The 20,354-nt window shown below is 41.3% G+C and overlaps 1 protein-coding gene across 1 annotated transcript in view; it reads left to right on the top strand.

Moving 5' to 3' along the window:
* The window catches only part of LOC124795413 (chromosome-associated kinesin KIF4A), a 274,052-nt gene that overhangs the window by 98,253 nt on the left and 155,445 nt on the right, over nt 1–20,354 (top strand). Inside the window, exon 3 of the mRNA XM_047259435.1 lies at nt 1,753–1,940. Coding sequence (XP_047115391.1) covers nt 1,753–1,940 — 188 coding nt within the window. The remainder of the gene's footprint in view (nt 1–1,752; nt 1,941–20,354) is intronic.

Raw genomic sequence — 20,354 nt, 5'->3', positions numbered from 1 at the left:
GGTTAGTTAGGTTTAAGTAGTTCTAAGTTCTAGGGGACTGATGACCTCAGCAGTTTAGTCCCATAGTGTTCAGAGCCATTTGAACCATTTTTTTGAGCTAGTGATATTAATCTGTTGGTTGTCTCCCCCACACATATCTTATTCATTTTCTTCCATTAATACTGCAAGTGGGGCTACCACTTTATCTTGATTTTTGCAGCTACCTGTTTTTTCCCTGTGTTCCACTGTTCTTGTCCAGGGCTTCTGATGTCAATCAAAACCATTGAAATACATGCATTTATTATAGTAACGTAATAAAAAGACACTTAGTCCCATGTATAGAAAGTGTTGAGATGTAGCTGAACACTTTAAACTTAAAATAAACCAATCCGTGTGTCATTGCACCCCCTCTGGCCTAATTGCAAACAGTGATTTGGTTGGCAAGCTGACCTACAACTGTTACAACTGTCCTTGATATCCTGCATGCTGGCATTGGACTGGGGTGGAGTAGACATCAGAGCTGGCCCTCACATGTTCTATCAGGGACGGATCTGGAGATCTTGCTGGCTACTGGTGTACTTAGACATAATGCAGACAGTTCATAGACACACGGGCCATGAGTGAACAAGCATTGTTCTATTGAAAAATTGCATAAAAACAGTGTTGCATGAGAGGTGACATACATGGACACTGGATGACAAAGATGTAAATTGTGCATCAGAATTCCCTCATTCACTACCAGCCATAAACTAAAGTCATACCTGACGGCTCTCCATGCCATGATGCCAAAAGTAGCACTGCTGTGCCTCTCCAAAACATTGGAAGAATTGGAACTCTCCCCAGATTCCTGCCATACTCACTGTGAATGGTCATCCGGGATAGTGCAGAATCATAATTTGTCACTGAACACAGTGTGATGCTATTCATTAGCAGTCCATGCTTCCTGATCACGGCATCACTCCAAATGCAACTGTTTGTTTTGTGGCATTAACGACAGCCTACATATGGGTCAGTAATTCCAATTGCTGCCAGTTTGCGACTAGTGGTATGGGTTGACACCGAATGATGATGGGAGTAAATTATTTGTTCTCGAGTGACAGCACCAGATGTAATGAAGTTACAATGCGTTTGGTGTACGATATGACAATCATGGTCTTTAGTAGTCAGTCGTGGTTGATTAGAACCTTTATCACGAGTGTTCTTGCCCTTGTATTTGCATGCAGTCTGACACTGGGCCACTGTCACATCAGAATGCCCCCACAAACCTAGATTTTGTAAAATTCAGCAAGCCAGCCTAATGGAGACCACACGGAGACCCCTTTTTCAAACTCTGTCTGGTGCTGATAACGCCATTTCACATGAATTTGCTGCATCTCCATGTCCTTCAATCATCACTGAACATCTTGCGCTGTTCACGCCCCTCATAAGCCCTACCAGTCGTGGTAATGACAGTAAAGGTGAATAAAATTACTGCATGCTGGAGGCCATTGTACCTATCACTGAGAACTGAACTCTGATCATATACATACCTACAGGTGGTATGTGCGTATGTTACATTGACAGCCAACCATGTCTTCATGGTGCTCCATTTTTTTTTTGGGGGGGGGGGGGGGGGGGAGTGTATTTATGCCTGTTAGCATCTCAACTTCCTCTTCACAGCAAGTAATTATTACTTATTCTATTATTTCTATTCCGCTTGGAAGTTTCTGTTGCTGTTTTTGCTTAGATTTTTGTATAGCATGTACATTAACATAATAACTTTTGTTTCAACAGGTTATAATGTAACTATATTAGCATATGGCCAGACTGGCTCTGGGAAAACATACTCAATGGGAACTTGTTATAATCCACATGTGCCAGAAAATGAAATGGGTGTCATACCAAGAGCAATTAAAGATATCTTTCAAGGAATGGAAAAACGAAATGACTGGCAGTTCAGAGTAACTGTCTCTTTTATGGAGGTGAGAGGTTTCCTTTAATTTAATCGCTTGCATGTTCCATACATCATAATTGCAGTTGCTTGCTATGATTAATTGCTTGCATGTTGCATACAGCATAATTGCAGTTGCAATTGCTTGCTATGACATGGAACAAGTCTGTTTTACAATTATATTGCACTTTCCCAGTAAAATTGTGGAAACATGCTGACCATTTACAAAAATTTTTTAATCCAGTACACTCTCTCTCTCTCTCTCTCTCTCTCTCTCTCTCTCTCTCTCTCTCTCTCTCTCTCTCCCTCCCCCCCCCCCCCCCCCCCCCCCCCACACACACACACACACACACACACACACACACCAGGTGCTGCATATTAATTGGCTGTTTGAATAATTGTAAAGGACTTACTCAAAGAAAATATGAAATGAACATTTGTAACTTATTTTGTTGCATATTTTCCATTCTCACCAACTTTTTTCGCTTCTTACATCTTTCTACTTACATGAAAGATTTAATTTCCTTATTTTTGAGACCCATTACTGAATGTTTCGGATTTGGTGAAAAAGTACTCGTGGAACACATCTAATTAAAGGTTTGTTGGCTTGTATTTTGATTATTAGAGAATAGTAAGAGACTTATATGCCGTGCAACACCTTATGTGAGCTGTTATGCAATAGTCATTTTGAAAATTTGTGTTATCTCATAGACAATAAATATTTTTAATCATCTGTAAAGAACTGCTTTATTTTACTTGTCTTTTATAGAATTTTCTGAAGCATTAACTTCGCTTTCCAGTTGAATCTCTTTCTTGGTTATGTTCTCAAAGTGACAAAATGCTTCCAGGCACTTTAAATAAGTTTTCATGCTATTTGTGGAGATAATGGTTCTCAGGGGTGTACTTCACGATAATATAGGCCATGTATGGTCTGATTATTTTCCCCAGAACAACTCGTATTACTTCTGAACTGTGTGGATGAGAAGAATGCAATTCAACATAGTCTTTAAGTTATGTAAATCACACACAGTTCTGCTACCAATCGCATAAACATTGTAGGATTAGACTATAAATCTGTTCACCTGTCCCTGTAATCAGCAGTTATTACTCCTGGAGGTGTGGTAACATGACTCTAAGTACAATGTAAACATAACCTGTGTGGTTTGACAGCTGCCACTTTCAATTTCCCCTCACCATGAAGTTTTGACTGATAGCGAACGAGCAGCTTTAATTGTGGCTGGTGCGTAGAAAATAATGGCTGACACCACGATATATGCCTGCGAGCGTATTGGACATGGAGGTATACCAACTCACTTTGAGAATACCACTGCACACGCGTTTGTAACATTCCCTCAAAAGGCACACGAAAACCTGCAGCTGCAGAAGCAGTAATTTGAAAGAAAGATAGTTTAAGTAAAAGAAAAATTCTTGTAACTGATTGTGGGTCAACAAAGCTATGTTGAAAGTTAATAATTCACTTCAAGCAATTTTATTTATGTAGTGAAAGTTGAGAAAGAAAATAGTTTTATAATTCAAAAACAGTTTTACAGTTTGAACTGTGAAATTTTGTTAAATATTTAACTGTGGAGACTGCACATGCAATGCAACTTACCTGTTGGTTGTTGGAGAGGCATGGCGGCATGTTGAGCTGATGGTGTGGCTGGTTATGTTGCAGCCGAAATTGTTACAGCAACTCTGTTAAACATATTTCCATGCCAAAGTATGGTGAAGTCCCTTCTTGTTTGGGCTACAAAGTCGTCAGCAGTGACGTTTAACAGGCCACTGGCTGAATAGATGTAATTGTTAGTGATTATCCACAGGTTCAGCATGTGCACATTCATTACTCAGTATACACACTTAGTTCCTGTTTTGGTACGTTGTACAGTGTTTGTGATAATTTCTAGCACTGATATAACTGTTAGTCATGTTTGCATATGACTACCGTTATCGCGATCTCACAGTCGGCATTACCATTCTTACTCCTGATCCAGAATTGCAAGTATGTTCATTGCAACAGTTACACCTTCAAACACACTATTCATTAAGAAGACATATATTACACAGTTTTATGTAACTTGGGCTCTCACAGTGCAATTAAATGTAAAAGCAGTTTATCCAAATGGTGACAATAATTAAAATGTCTACTTGCATAAGCATTTTCAGTACCAATTGAGAGACAAGCCATTTAGTAGACCTCAAACTGCACGATCTTTCTGTTCATAATGTTCTCTTCAACTTTAATTGCGTAATGTGACGGGTAAACCCAGTCATTAGTTGTTACATTCCACCATTCACTGTCTTGGCAAGTTTTTGCAACTCACATCAACAGTACGCATCCCACTGTTCTGTCACCCACCCTCGCACCCCCTCCATGCCTGTGCCTGTACGATTTACTTAGCAGTTCTTCATATCTCAGTTAATACAGGGTATACATAAAGTCCGGGAACACTTTCTATTATTTATTGCACAAGAACCAACTATTGTACAGATATCATACATATGCCATTTTGAAGAGAAATCCTGGAAGGGTTTTTTCCTTGTATACCGCCGCAGTGTAGTATGGTAATTTGCTGATAGTCAGCGCTAGTTGGAAACATGGCGAGTTCAGGTGCAGAGTGAACTTTGTGTGTGTTTGAGTTCGACAAAAACAAGTGTGGTACAGCTGTTCAACGGATGTTTAGAACCAAGTATGGTAGGAAGCCACCAACGAGGAAGGTCATTTACCAATGGCACAACAAATTCGTTATGACAGGTTGCTTGTGTCCAGCAAAGAGAAGCAGGCGTCGCAGTGTGAGTGAAGTGAATGTAGAGCACGTACGAGAGACATTCATAAGTTAAAATTACCAAATATGCAGCAACCAGTCGCAAAATCGTGTTTTATTTATGCACTTTTGCAAACTGATTTCAACTGATAAACAGTGATCATCAGTGCTTTCAACCAATATGTGCCCTTAGTAGTAATACTGTCTTAAGCAGAGGTCAAACATAACTTTATTACTTTATTCATTACGTTACAAGTAAGACTGTAGCATATACGACCTGTGGTGCTTTTTCTGCTTGCTTAACTTTTCTTTTGTTTCCATTCAAAATATGGAAATCCTAAATGGGGACAAGCAGAATGTATAATGTTATAAAATTTGTGTAGTGGTGGCATTCAAGATTATGGATTTATGTTGTAGAGAGCAGCATTTGTGATGTCCAGCAACAATTAATGAAAAACTCCAGTTAAATTATATTCAGCAGCATGTCAAAAATGTAATGCCTGCCAAGAATAATTAACTGCATTGTGGCAACAGTATAGTGAGACAGCAGTTTCTAGGCAGTCACAGTCATCTTAAAGTTCAAAACGTGGAAATGAATTTTAGCAATTCTAGTGTGTGGTATTTCCTCTTCAGAGCTCAACAATCACATTAGGAAATTATATACAGAAAAGGCTCTTCTTGATTTATACTTTAATGAAGTTACACCTGTAGCCTGTGTCTGGTGAAAGTTCACAAATCAGACGAGTACTAGCTTATGATCGGATGTGTCTTGTTCTAGATGAAACCACTGACAGGCAAAATAGATAAGTATTGAATATATTAGTAGTGGGACACCATAATCAGGGCGTATGCGACCTGGGACAACCGGGAGATCTGGGAAAAACCCAGGAACTTTTTCATCCGGGAGAAAGCTAAGAAAAACCCTTGAATTTTTAGAATTCCAAGAATTTTTTCTTGTTTTAGTTTTCAGTTAGATTTTTGTAATTTTGACTGGTAAGAAACAATACTCTAACAAAGGATATTACTGTATCCCACTACTGCAGAATATTATTTCAGCAATAAAACATTAATGAGAAAAAAAGAAACGAAAATAAAACTTAAGTCGCAAAGGAAATGTGCCATATACGAGAAAAAAACTCGGTACTCATACAAGTGTCTACCAACAGCAAAATGTGTCAAAGGCTTTAGGAACACTGTGCAATGCTTCATAACAACAAATTGCCTCCAATGAGCGTGACGTCACAACTGTTTACATGAGATTTGTTTGAGCAGTTGCGAGCAGGCTCATGCACGTGTACAGTTGAGTTGCACATGTGTAGTACCTTCTCCTGTTCCTGGCTACAGAAGTGTGGCTGTTAGCTGTATAAGCAGTAGGAGCAAGATGCTTCACGGAAAAATTATACTGGCGTGCACAAGCTTACAGATTCAATGGGGGCGAACCTGGACTTCTGCCCCGGGTGGCAATAATTCATATTCTTGAGGAAAAAGCCTTGTTTCACAAAGCACCTAGTATCCAGCGCACGTTGGTCTATCGATTATTCATACGATTTTGAAACAACCCCTATTGGTTTTTGAACGTTTGTGACATATTCCAAGTTTGTTTCTGAATGGATCATAAGTTGATTTTGCCAGGGGAATCCCCATCTCGTCTAGAAATAAAATTTCCTGCAGTCAGTCAGGGAGGGGGCTATATGAGCTGAGCAGAATAAAGCCGAAAGAGTGAATGTCAGTCGCTGTTTGTTTAAGTGATTGACTGGGTTTGTGAATGATCAGCATTGTTATAATTACCAGCGAAATCCGTAGATTCAGACTGCAAGAGTGAAAATAAACTACTAACAGGAATAACAGGTAAGAAAGATCACGTATTATCTTCTTGTTGTTTTCAAGAAAATGAAATTTTGATAGAAAATTTTTTGCCAGACCGCCACACTAGTAATGGCCAGTTGTACAGACCCCGCTAGCAGCCACCAAAGTTCTATTCTGGGAGTAACGCGGAAAACGTGTTGTACGAACACATAATAACGCCTAACTGGAGAATAAACACAGGATAACTAAGCAGTTGATTGTGGTAGGGTTAGTGAAATTAACCAGAGAATAAGTTTTGAAACTGGCAGGAATAGTAGCAGAATTAGTGATGACAAGATTGTTTGTTAGAACGAGAAAGGAGAAGAAACGGGGACATTACACAAATTTATATAAAAATTTTTCGATCTCATGCTTGAGAAGCTGGAGCGTATGAATGAAATGTGGAACTATTTCCGAACACAAAGCTTTTTGCTTGCAGTAGGTCAAATAGGCATTTGATATTGGTACTTCCTGAATTATATTCTGTTGTGGTACCCCCAAAGGCCTCCCATCTCTGGCTGTAACCCTTCTTTCCATTAGTCCCTATACCAGTTCCAAACTGAACAATCCATTGCCCTCACCCACCTAATCCTTCACCTATACATCAACTCAGCCAATGAACACACCCGTCAACTCCTATCCTTAATTGTTGTTGTTGTTGTTGTGGTCTTCAGTCCTGAGACTGGTTTGATGCAGCTCTCCATGCTACTCTATCCTGTGCAAGCTTCTTCATCTCCCAGTACCTACTGCAACCTACATCCTTCTGAATCTGCTTAGTGTATTCGTCTCTTGGTCTCCCTCTACGATTTTTACCCTCCACGCTGCCCTCCAATGCTAAATTTGTGATCCCTTGATGCCTCAAAACATGTCCTACCAACCGATCCCTTCTTCTAGTCAAGTTGTGCCACAAACTTCTCTTCTCACCAATCCTATTCAATACCTCCTCATTAGTTACGTGATCTACCCACCTTATCTTCAGCATTCTTCTGTAGCACCACATTTCGAAAGCTTCTATTCTCTTCTTGTCCAAACTAGTTATCGTCCACATTTCACTTCCATACATGGCTACACTCCATACAAATACTTTCAGAAACGACTTCCTGACACTTAAATCTATACTCGATGTTAACAAATTTCTCTTCTTCAGAAACGATTGCCATTGCCAGTCTACATTTTATATCCTCTCTACGTCGACCATCATCAGTTATTTTACTCCCTAAATAGCAAAACTCCTTTACTATTTTAAGTGTCTCATTTCCTAATCTAATTCCCTCAGCATCACTCGATTTAATTTGACTACATTCCATTATCCTTGTTTTGCTTTTGTTGATGTTCATCTTATATCCTCCTTTCAAGACACTGTTCATTCCGTTCAACTGCTCTTCCAAGTCCTTTGCTGTCTCTGACAGAATTACAATGTCATCGGCGAACCTCAAAGTTTTTACTTCTTCTCCATGAATTTTAATACCTACTCCGAATTTTTCTTTTGTTTCCTTTACTGCTTGCTCAATATACAGATTGAATAACATCGGGGAGAGGCTACAACCCTGTCTCACTCCTTTCCCAACCACTGCTTCCCTTTCATGCCCCTCGACTCTTATAACTGCCCTCTGGTTTCTGTACAAATTGTAAATAGCCTTTCGCTCCCTGTATTTTACCCCTGCCACCTTCAGAATTTGAAAGAGAGTATTCCAGTTAACATTGTCAAAAGCTTTCTCTAAGTCTACAAATGCCAGAAACGTAGGTTTGCCTTTTCTTAATCTTTCTTCTAAGATAAGTCGTAAGGTTAGTATTGCCTCACATGTCCCAACATTTCTATGGAATCCAAACTGATCTTCCCCGAGGTCCGCTTCTACCAGTTTTTCCATTCGTCTGTAAAAAATTCGCGTTAGTATTTTGCAGCTGTGACTTACTAAACTGATAGTTCGGTAATTTTCACATCTGTCAACACCTGCTTTCTTTGGGATTGGAATTATTATATTCTTCTTGAAGTCTGAGGGTATTTCGCCTGTCTCATACATCTTGCTCACCAGATGGTAGAGTTTTGTCATGACTGGCTCTCCCAAGGCCATCAGTAGTTCTAATGGAATGTTGTCTACTCCCGGGCCCTTGTTTCGACTCAGGTCTTTCAGTGCTCTGTCAAAATCTTCACGCAGTATCTTATCTCCCATTTCGTCTTCGTCTACATCCTCTTCCATTTCCATAATATTGTCCTGAAGTACATCGCCCTTGTATAAACCCTCTATATACTCCTTCCACCTTTCTGCCTTCCCTTCTTTGCTTAGAACTCGGTTGCCATCTGAGCTCTTGATATTCGTACAAGTGGTTCTCTTCTCTCCAAAGGTCTCTTTAATTTTCCTGTAGGCAGTATCTATCTTACCCCTAGTGAGACAAGCCTCTACATCCTTACATTTGTCCTCTAGCCAGCCCTGCTTAGCCATTTTGCACTTCCTGTCAATCTCATTTTTGAGACGTTTGTATTCCTTTTTGCCTGCTTCATTTACTGCATTTTTATATTTTCTCCTTTCATCAATTAAATTCAATATTTCTTCTGTTACCCAAGGATTTCTATTAGCGCTCATCTTTTTACCTACTTGATTGTCTGCTGCCTTCACTACTTCATCCCTCAGAGCTACCCATTCTTCTTCTACTGTATTTCTTTCTCCCATTCCTGTCAATTGTTCCCTTATGATCTCCCTCAAACTCTCTACAACCTCTGGGTCTTTCAGTTTATCCAGGTCCCATCTCCTTAAATTCCCACCTTTTTGCAGTTTCTTCAGTTTCAATCTGCAATTCATAACCAATAGATTGTGGTCAGAATCCACATCTGCCCCTGGAAATGTCTTACAATTTAAAACCTGGTTCCTAAATCTCTGTCTTACCATTATATAATCTATCTGATACCTTTTAGTATCTCCAGGATTCTTCCAGGTATACAACCTTCTTTTATGATTCTTGAACCAAGTGTCAGCTATGATTAAGTTATGCTCTGTGCAAAATTCTACAAGGCGGCTTCCTCTTTCATTTCTTCCCCCCAATCCATATTCACCTACTATGTTTCCTTCTCTCCCTTTTCCTACTGACGAATTCCAGTCACCCATGACAATTAAATTTTCGTCTCCCTTCACTACCTGAATAATTTCTTTTATCTCATCATACATTTCATCAATTTCTTCGTCATCTGCAGAGCTAGTTGGCATATAAACTTGTACTACTGTAGTAGGCATGGGCTTTGTGTCTATCTTGGCCACAATAATGCGTTCACTATGCTGTTTGTAGTAGCTTACCCGCACACCTATCCTTAATAAAAGTCCTCAATCTTTCCTCTCCCACATCCACACCGGCTGTTCAGAGCATCCTCCTACAGGCCAACCGCAAATTAGAACAGCATGCCACCCTTCACCTCAAAAAACTATCCAATCTCCTGGTTTCCCACCTCCGGAAAGGCAACTCACTCACCCTTCACAACCTTTCCAGCAAACCTCAACCCCCTCTCATTGCACACAGACCCAGTCTCTCCCATCTACTCAATCTCCCACTTCCAGCTCCACTCACCCCAAAACCTCAAAATTCTAACCAACACAATCTGGAACCACAACACCCTAATTCAGTAGTTAACCTTTCCTCCAAACCTCTCTCCCAATCCGAAACCTCTGTCCTATCCAAAGGCCCCACCTTCAGCCCTACTCCCAGATTAAACCAAACAGCCCTCGTCAAAGATTTACTGTCCTACACTCGTACTCTCTGCTGGAAATCACTTTGCCAAGAAGAAAAATTATCCTAATCCTACCCCTAATGATCCAACTCTCCAAGACACTATCCAAATTGAACCCTGCCTGGAACAGTTCCATCCTCCGTCACAGTGGGACCCACCTCCTCTTCCTCAAAATCACCCTCTCCAAACCTTCCAGGAATTTCTGACTTCCAGCCTTGCCTCTCAATCCTTCTTCAAAAACCTTAGTCCTACTCCCAACATCACCACTGCTGAATCCCAGGCTATCCGTAATCTGAAGGCTGACCGATCCATCGTCATTCTTCCGGCGGACAAGGGTTCCACGACCGTGGTACTTGACCGTTGGGAGTATGTGGCTGAGGGACAAAGTCAGCTTTCAGACAACACTACATACAAAGTTTGCCAAGGTAATCCCATTCCTGGTGTCCAGGCGGAGCTTCAAGGAATCCTCAGAACCTTAGGCCCCCTGCAAAACCTTTCACCTGACTCCATCAACTTCCTGACCCTACAGACATCCCGCACCCCTACCTTCTACCTACTTCCTAAAATGCACAAACCCAATCATCCCGGCCGTCCCATTGTAGCTGGTTACCAAGCCCCCACAGAACGTATCTCTGCCTACGTAGATCAACACCTTCAACCCATTACATGCAGTCTCCCATCCTTCATCAAAGACACCAACCACTTTCTCGAACACCTGGAATCCTTACCCAATGTGTTACCCCCGGAAACCATCCTTGTAACCATTGATGCCACTTCCTTATGCACAAATATTCCGCACGTCCAGGGCCTCGCTGCGATGGAGCACCTCGTTTCACGCCGATCACCTGCCACCCTACCTAAAACCTCTATCCTCATTACCTTAGCCAGCTTCATCCTAACTCATAACTTCTTTACTTTCGAAGGCCAGACATACCAACAATTAAAGGGAACAGCCATGGGTAGCAGGATGGCCCCCTCATACGCCAACCTATTTATGGGTTGCTTAGAGGAAGCCTTCTTGGTTACTCAGGGCTGCCAACCCAAAGTTTGGTACAGATTGATTGATGACATCATCATGATCTCGACTCACAGTATAAGAACTCCAGAATTTATTCTCAAACCTCAACTCCTTTGGTTCCATCAGATTCACCTGGTCCTACTCCAAATCCCATGCCACTTTCCTTGACGTTGACCTCCATCTGTCCAATGGCCAGCTTCACACGTGCATCCACATCAAACCCACCAACAAGCAACAGTACCTCCATTATGACAGCTGCCACCCATTCCACATCAAACGGTCCCTTCCTTACAGCCGAGGTCTTTGTGGCAAACGAATCTGCTCCAGTCCGGAATCCCTGAACCATTACACCAACAACCTGAAAACAGCTTTCTCATCCCACAACTACCCTCCCGACCTGGTACAGAAGCAAATAACCAGAGCCACTTCCTCATCCCCTCAAACCCAGAACCTCCCACAGAAGAACCCCAACAGTGCCCCACTTGTGACAGGATACTTTCTGGGACTGGATCAGACTCTGAATGTGGCTCTCCAGCAGGGATACGACTTCCTCAAATCCTGCCCTGAAATGAGATCCATCCTTCATGAAATCCTACCCACTCCACCAAGAGTGTCTTTCCGCCGTCCACCTAACCTTCGTATCCTCTTGGTTCATCCCTATGAAATCCCCAAACCACCTTCCCTGCCCTCTGGCTCCTACCCTTGTAACCGCCCCCGGTGTAAAACCTGTCCCATGCACCCTCCCACCACCACCACCTACTCCATTCCTGTAACCCGAAAGGTGTACACGATCAAAGGCAGAGCCACGTGTGAAAGCACGCACGTAATTTACCAACTGACCTGCCTAGACTGTGAAGCTTTCTATGTGGGAATGACCAGCAACAAACTGTCCATTCGCATGAACGGAGACAGGCAAGCTCTCCTGTAGATAAAGGCAAATAATCACGTATTTACTACTTTATTACTGTTTCATTTTCTGTATTGTGTGTGCGTACGCGCGCATGTGTGTATGTACATGCTCACAGTTGCGCACAGTTGTAAACAATATTTGTAAAGGAATTATGCTTCCCAAAACCTACAATGCTTTTTGGATGAATGAATTAATACTAAATTGCAATCAGACGGTGATGTAGAAAGTATTCTTCCAATTCATTCGGCCAAGTTCCTTGGCATGTTCACAAAATAAAACTCCCTACTGAGGGAGAGTGCTCTTATATTTACACAACATCAAATATTACAGAACTTACTTCTGCTAAATTAATAAGCTAGTTCCAGAAAAATTTAGAAAACATGAAGGTGAATAAAAAAGATTAAAGTACAGCAGGATGCAAACAACCTGTAACTTCATACCACCATCCACTACACTGAATTGTATGTGGCCATGTGTTTTGCATTTGTCTCCTGAAGGCTTTAATTGATGGTGTGTTATTAATTGGCATTTAATAACAACAAATCGTACCAAAAGCAGTGCATTTTCTAATATCTTCAAGGTTCCATTGCCTTGAAATGATGTACTTTCATAACAGCAAGTTATAACAGCCAAACATCAGGTATGAAAATGCTTTAACCGTCAGTGTGTCACTTACCTTCATATTATTACACCAAATTTCACCAGTGACAACACATTTGAGAGATCCTCAGTGTGCTGGTATTTCGAAGTGGATGGGACATAAATTATGTGAAACACACAGAATTTGGGCTTCAACTGAAAGTGAGTAAATCCGTATGGTGTGTCGCAAGTTCTGTTTGTGACAAACACGATCTTCCATCTCGTTAAGAGTTACTTCCCATGAAATAAAAATCTGACTTGTTTTGTTCAGTCTTTCATGCTACAGGAAGCAATGGAATGTGAAGTTCCAAGCTGTGACATCACAAACCTCAATCAGCTCCTTGTTTATGTGTGCTTCCTTGTCCCATGTGTGGATGGCTCAAAGGATGGTGAAAGTCATAGTTCTTCCTTTTGTTATGTTTATGATAGATACTGTTTTTGGTTAATTGTTAGCAACAAACTTCACAAAGGGGTAAATGAACTGAGAGACTGTTGTCAGTATTCTCAACTGTGTAAGAGCTTCTGGAGTGGGCACTACGTGTATTTACAACCGTTGTGTAATGGACGTTTTCTTCCTCAGTATTGAGTTAACCCAAAATACATTGACGGAGAAAAATGGCTAAATCACAAAATAATTACTCTAGAGTAATGAAATTTCAGTAACACGTTTGTCTGGTAGCATATTTAAGTGGTTATTAATACTGCACGGTTACAGGCTAGTGTATTTGTGAGGTAAGACATTGCAAATGTGAAATGCCGTATTATTTATAACTGGTGTAATCGTCAGAATGTTGAAAGCAAGCACACAAATGTGCATGCATTGTCTGTTGTACAGGTGTTGTATGTCAGTTTGTGGGATGGTGTTCCATGCCTGTTGCACTTGGTCGGTCAAACCTGGGACGATTAATGCTGTTTGTCATCCAATGATGTCCCATATGTGTTCGACTGGAGACTCATCTGGTGATCGAGCAGGCCAAAGCAACATGTCGGTGCTCTCTATAGCATGTTGAGTTGAAACAGCAAGCAAAAAGTTGAATCACCATACTGATGTACAAATTTGCTGTCTGTGCATGGTATAGCCACTAGTATACACCTGCTGCCATACAAAACCATGTGCCGTACCAAAGGTGTAGGTCCAGCATGTCTAGCAAGGAGACAGGTTGGTTGTAGGTCTTAACTGGCTTCCTCCTAACAAACACATGGCTGTCACTGGTATCAAGGCAGAACCAGCTTACATCAGAAAACGGACCTCCACTCCACACTACATTGAGCTGTCACTTGAAACCACCAAAGCCGCAAATGGAGGTGGTTTGAGGTTGGGAATGCTTGCTACAGGGTGTCTGGCTTGGAGTCGTCCTGGAAGTAAGAGATTTGTAACAGTACGTTGTGTCGCCATGGTGCCAGCTGCTACTCACATTGCTGCTGCATGATGTGCCAGAGCCATGATGGTCTTCCTTCTTGTTAGTGCCCCGTGGCCATCCGAAGCCTGGTCATCTTGTGACCATACATTCTCATAACCACCACTGCCACCAGCCGTGTGCAGTGGCTACGTTCCTGCCAAGTCTTACGGAAGTATCATAGAAGGAACGTCCAGCTTCTTGTAACTGTATTACATTATCTTGTGCAAACTTGGTGCGGTGTTGATAATGTCATCTTTGTTGCCTTAAAGGCATTCCTGACTAACGTCAGCTCAACGCGTCTACCAGCTTATCTCCAAAATACCATATCTCTAACACAAATGGTGCAGAGCTTATATGGTCTGTAACATGTGACTTTCATGTACCAAAAATGAAACTGCTAAGTACATCAAATTAGCTTTGCAAATTTAATTAACATGGCATCTGCTCTGTTTCTTTCTATCAGTCAATCACAGCACAGGATACATGATATTAAGCTAACATCTCTGTTTTCATGTATGACAGATGAAAGAATTTAAATCATTTTTGCATTAGTAGTATGTGTAATATCTTCTTATGGAATTTGATTAATTGATTTTGCCAGCTTGCAACCAATTTATCACCTATGAAAGCTAGACTTTGGGCTATGCACCCCCCAGGGGACCCACAGTTCTTTCACGAGTTCAATGTGTGGTGCACATAGCGCACCGAGCTATTGTGGTCCATTCTTCCTTCCTGGGCTGAATTTCCTTACTTGTGCCACTTGTTCCTTCCCCTCTGTCCCTTTCTTCCTTGTGTGTTCTTACTTATGTTGACTTGGCTATCCAATTACTTTCTGTTATCCGTTCTGGTTTTTGTTCCCCTTGCCTTTTCCTTGTCATCCTTCCATTTTGGTCCCCCTTTAGGGTTTGACCTCTACTTCTGAATTTTCTATCTACAATATGATCCATTTGGAGAACTACTCCCTGCCTAGCATCAATGGTGTGGATTCTTCTAACCCCTCCTTCCCCTCATCCTTCCCTGCAGTAGCCCCACTCCATTCCACCCCACCCTACCCCAACACACTAGGTCATCAGCAAGTGTAGCAAGGTTATCTGGTGGAGCTGCTATGTACCCATCTGGCAGAGCTCCTGACAACACAGGGATCACACTTCTAATACCTGAGCTGTTGCCTCCTCGTGTATACTTAAGGATCATACTTCTAATACCTGAGCTATTGCCTCCTCATGTATGCTTATGGGTGGTTACATGTCATTATGGGGCACTGGAACTCCCGGCAACAGCCATCATGCCAGATGGCCCATGCTGTGGCTGGTGGCACCCTTGGGCAGAGCACCTGATGAGAGTGGATGGTATCAGAGCAGATGCATTGCATATGAAACATATTAAACTCCAAAAAACTCGCCTTTTTTCTATAGCCTACTCTTATTTAATGCTGCTACTTATGACCCTGTGGCCATCCCTTTCCTAGAGGGCCAGGCTCTCTAGCTTGGGGCGAAACACTTTCTCTGATATATAAGACAAATGTGGTGAAAAGGAGTAACTATGAAAGATGTAGTTGGGTTCGCTGTTGATCAAAACTTCTGCTGCCAGTCAGGAGCCTTTCGTGCTTGTGACCATCTTGGTGAAATCCTGGGGTCCATTACCTCTCACCAATCTTAGAATATAGTTGAGGGAGTAATTTTTTGCAGGTACCTCATCCTTCAAACTGATGAGGAACTCCAGCCAATCTGGAATGACTGGGCGTGAATTTTGTTCGGTGTGTCCAGGAAGGTTATAGGGAAAATGACACTGATACCAGTGCCTTCATTGTGCCATTTGAGGGACATACCATCCTGGAGAGGGTCCAGGTTACATGTTCCGTGTGATGTCAAGCCATATGTCTTGCCATCTACGAGGTGTTTTCAGTTCTAATGTTTCAGACAAATGTCTTCGTGCTGTATGGTGAACCGTCAGTGCGGTGAATGTGGACACTCACTTGATGAGGGGAGCCCTGTGTTCCACCACCTGTATGTGTTAACTGTCACAGCCATCACTCTCCACACTTGCCAGTTTGCCCAGTTTATAATAAGTATCTCCACACTTGCCAGTTTGCCCAGTTTATAATAAGTATCTCCACACTTGCCAGTTTGCCCAGTTTATAATAAGTAAAAGAAAATACATAAGTCCTTTGATTGTTTATCCTATACTGAGGTTCATCAGAAATATGATAGTCTCCCCCCCCCCTCCTTTCCCCTTACCCCAGTTCTGCCTGTTATCTCCTCTCCCCCTCCCCTCTGGGTGCCGATCCCTCTCCTGGACTGGAGAAGTGTCCATTCTTCGGGGCCTGCAGGTGATGGGGGTTTCACCCAGGAATGTCGCCCTACCTCCCACCCCCTCCCATCTCCCATGCTGAAATTCTGATGCCACAACTCCACTGCAGGACCCACAATCCGTTTGCCTGAGGTTACCCACTCGTTTTCAGTTTCGGATGCTGCAGAAACCTTCTCTCCTTCTGTGCCTTGCCCTCCTCAACCTATCAAGGAGGAGGAGGTTAAGAAGAAGAAGAAGAAGAAGAAACATCAGTTCCAGGACAAGACCACCCACATCTACCCGGTGCCTGCAAAGTTGCCATCTTCCCCTTTGCAACCTGAGTCTGGCCAATACAATATCAAAATGCACAGACTAGTGAACAGGGGTCGACAAGAGGTTCGCGAACTTAGACCACTTTTTGACCAAACTGCCTGTTTCTGAGTCAAAAATATCCATTTGGAATCTTAAGAGTTACCACAAAATATAATACCATATGATGTATGCGAATGAAAATGAGCAAAGTAGACTGTTTCGTGTTGATCACTTACTTCAGATACTGTTCGAATAATAAAAATGGTAGCATTAAGTCTTTGAACAAGATCCTGAATGTGGGCTTTCCACGACAGTTCACTGTCTATCTGAACACCTACAAATTTGAACTTTTCAGTGGACCAACTGTGAGCTACTCCCTGAATTCGGTAATGTATTGTGATCAACACAATGAAATGCCTTAGTGAAATAAAAAAAAAATGTGCCTAGAGTTTGAAACCTTTTGTTTACTCCATCCAGTACCTCACAGAAAAAACATGATATAGCATTTTCAGTTGTTAAATGACTTCTAAAGCTGAACTGTACATTTGATAGCAAATAATGTGATATAAAATGATAAATTATCCATACATACACAGCCTTTTCGATAACTTTAGCAAACACTGATTGTATAGAAATTGGTCTAAAATTGTCTAAATTATCCCTTTATCCCTTTTTGTAAAGCGACTTTACTACGGAGTACTTTAATCATTCAGGAAAATGACCATTCTTAAAATAAAAATTACAAATATGGCTAAATACAGGGCTAACATGTGCAGCACAGTACTTAAATATTCTGCTAGGCACTCCATAATATCCATGAGAGTCCTTAGTCTTCAGTGATTTAATTGTTGACTCAATCTCCGCCTTGTCGGTATCACATAGGAGTATTTCAGACATCAGTGTCGGAAAGGCATTTTCCAAGAGTTGTTGTTGTATAATTCTCTGTAGAAACTAATATTTTATTTCATTCACCAGCAATGCTCAGAAAAGATTGTTAAATAATGTACATATATCTAATTTATCAGTAACAGAAATATTTTTACTACGAACTGACTTTATATCATTGACCTTTTGTTGTTGACAAGGCAATTCTTTCACACCTGATCACATGGTTTTAATTTTATCCTGTGAATTAGCTATTCTATTTGTGTACCACATACTCTTTGCCTTCCTAATAACATTTTAAGCACCTTACAATACTGTTTGTAATGGGCTACTGTAGCTTGTGACTACTTCTAACATTTTGATAGAATTCTCACTTTGTTCTACATGATATCCTTATCTCACTAGTCAACCACCAAGGCTGCCTTTTACTGCTAGTACCTTGTTTAGAACATCCAAATGGAAAGCAACTCTCAAAGAACATGAGAAATGAGTTAAGGAAAGCATTATATTTGTCAACTATGTTACAGGCACTATAAACATCATGCCACCCTTGTTCCTTAATGAGGTTTAAAAAAACTCACTCTTGCTGTTGAATTAGCTTTCCTATATAGTTTATAATTATATGTGACATTTGCTTGAGTACAAAAGCATTTTAATGTTAAAAGTTGTGCATCATGGTCTGCAAGGCCATTCACCCTTTTACTAAAAGAATGATCAGTTAGTAACGAAGAATGAATAAAAATATCGTCTATGACTGTGCTACTGTTACCCTGAACCCTAGTTTGGGGGGGGGGGGGGGGGGGGGGGAGAGAAACAGTGTCTGCACCAGATCATATGAATTTATAAGATCTACCGACATCCTTTTTCTTGCACTGTCATATAAAAAATGAATATTGAAGTCACCACATATAACTAAGTTTTGGTACTTTCTATAAAGTGAAGCAAGAACCCCCTCTAGCTTGAGCAGAAATGCTCTGAAGTCAGAGTTAGGGGACCTATAAAAGACAACAATTAGAAGTTTAGTTTCACTAAATTCAACTGCTTCTGTACAACATTCAAATATCTGTGTAGTGCAGTGGCATGATATGTCTATGAACGCAAATGGAATACTATTTTATACATGCATGGCCATTCACCCACTCCGCAAAGAATTCCTTGAAAAACAGCCAACTAATCTGTATCCTGGTAAAGGAAGCCTCTGAATTGTGAAGTTCTTTAAGTGGTGCTCCAATATAACAGTAATTTCAGAGTCAACATCTATAAGCAGTTCACTAACTTTATCTCTAATACCTCTTATATTTTGATGAAATATGCTAAGTTCTTCTCTGATTGGAAACATGGCGTCTTTTGAAGGTGGTTCCTTAGTTAGAGGGACTTCCTTTAAGTAGGTATACCTATCAGCTGATTTCAGTCTAAAAAAAGGTGCAGCTCTAACACCAACTACTACAGGAATTTTTCCGCGAGTGATCACACCACGCCCACTGCAGTGTCACCAGTCACATTTAAGCTCTGCCATCCTCCCCTTCCCCTTCCCATACCTATTAAGGTGCAGGCCATGCCTGGTGAAACCAATTGTGAACAACTGTGGCCTGGTGACATGGTGCATTGTCATCCATGAATATACAATCGTTGTTTGGGAACATGAAGTCCATGAATGGCTACAAATGGTCTCCAAGTAGCCAAACAAAACCATTTCCAGTCAATGGTCGGATCAGTTGGACCAGAGGACCCAGTTCTTTCCTTCTAAACACAGCCTAGACTATTATGGAGCCACTGTCAGATTGTACAGTGCCTTGTTGACAACGTAGGTCCACGGCTTTATGGGGTATGTGCTACACTTGAGCCATGCCATCGGCTGTTACCAACTGAAAGAAGAGGCGCTCTAGGTGATATCGTGCTGTTAGCAAAGGCATTTGTCATTCATCTGCTGCCATAACCCGTTAACACCAAATTTCACCCCGCCACCCAAAGGATACGTTTGTTGTACGTCCCACATTGATTTCTGCAGTTATTTTAAGCACTGCTGCTTGTATGTTGGCACTGATAACTCTATGCAAATGCTGCTGCTCTGCCATTGAATGAAGCCCATTGGCCACTGCGTTGTTCGTGGTGAGAGGTAATGCCAGAAACTTCTTATTCTCGGCACACTCTTGACACTGTGGATCTCATATTGAATTCCCTAATGATTTCCGAAATGGAATGTCCCATGCATCTAGCTAACATTCCATGTTCGGAGTCTGTTAATTCAAGTTGTGCAGCCATAATAATGTTGGGAACATTTTCACATGAATTACCTGAGTGAAAATGAATGCTCTGCCAATGCATTGTCCTTTTATGTCTTGTGTATCTGATGCTACCGCCATCTGTATATGTGCGTATTGCTATCCTCTGATCTGTTACCTCAGTGTATTTACTTCATACATGCACTAGTTTGTGTTAACAAAGAAACCTGTAATGTAAATATACCTGTTCTAGTCACATGTAACAAAATTCGTGTGTTCCTGTCTCCCACATCATATAAAGCATTTTTAATTACATTTTCACGTGTAGTGTAAATAGTTGATTTCCAAAGGATATGAAATATGGTAACGTTTGAATTTTTGTGTAAGTCAATATTTCATTGTAAAGACTGTGAATTGTAATTCAAGAAACTATTATAAATCTCCAGCC

This window comes from Schistocerca piceifrons, chromosome 4 (assembly GCF_021461385.2).
Source record: "Schistocerca piceifrons isolate TAMUIC-IGC-003096 chromosome 4, iqSchPice1.1, whole genome shotgun sequence".
Classification (NCBI taxonomy): domain Eukaryota; kingdom Metazoa; phylum Arthropoda; class Insecta; order Orthoptera; family Acrididae; genus Schistocerca; species Schistocerca piceifrons.
Note: the sequence above shows the minus strand (reverse complement) of the source record. Positions and strands in the feature narration are given on the sequence as shown.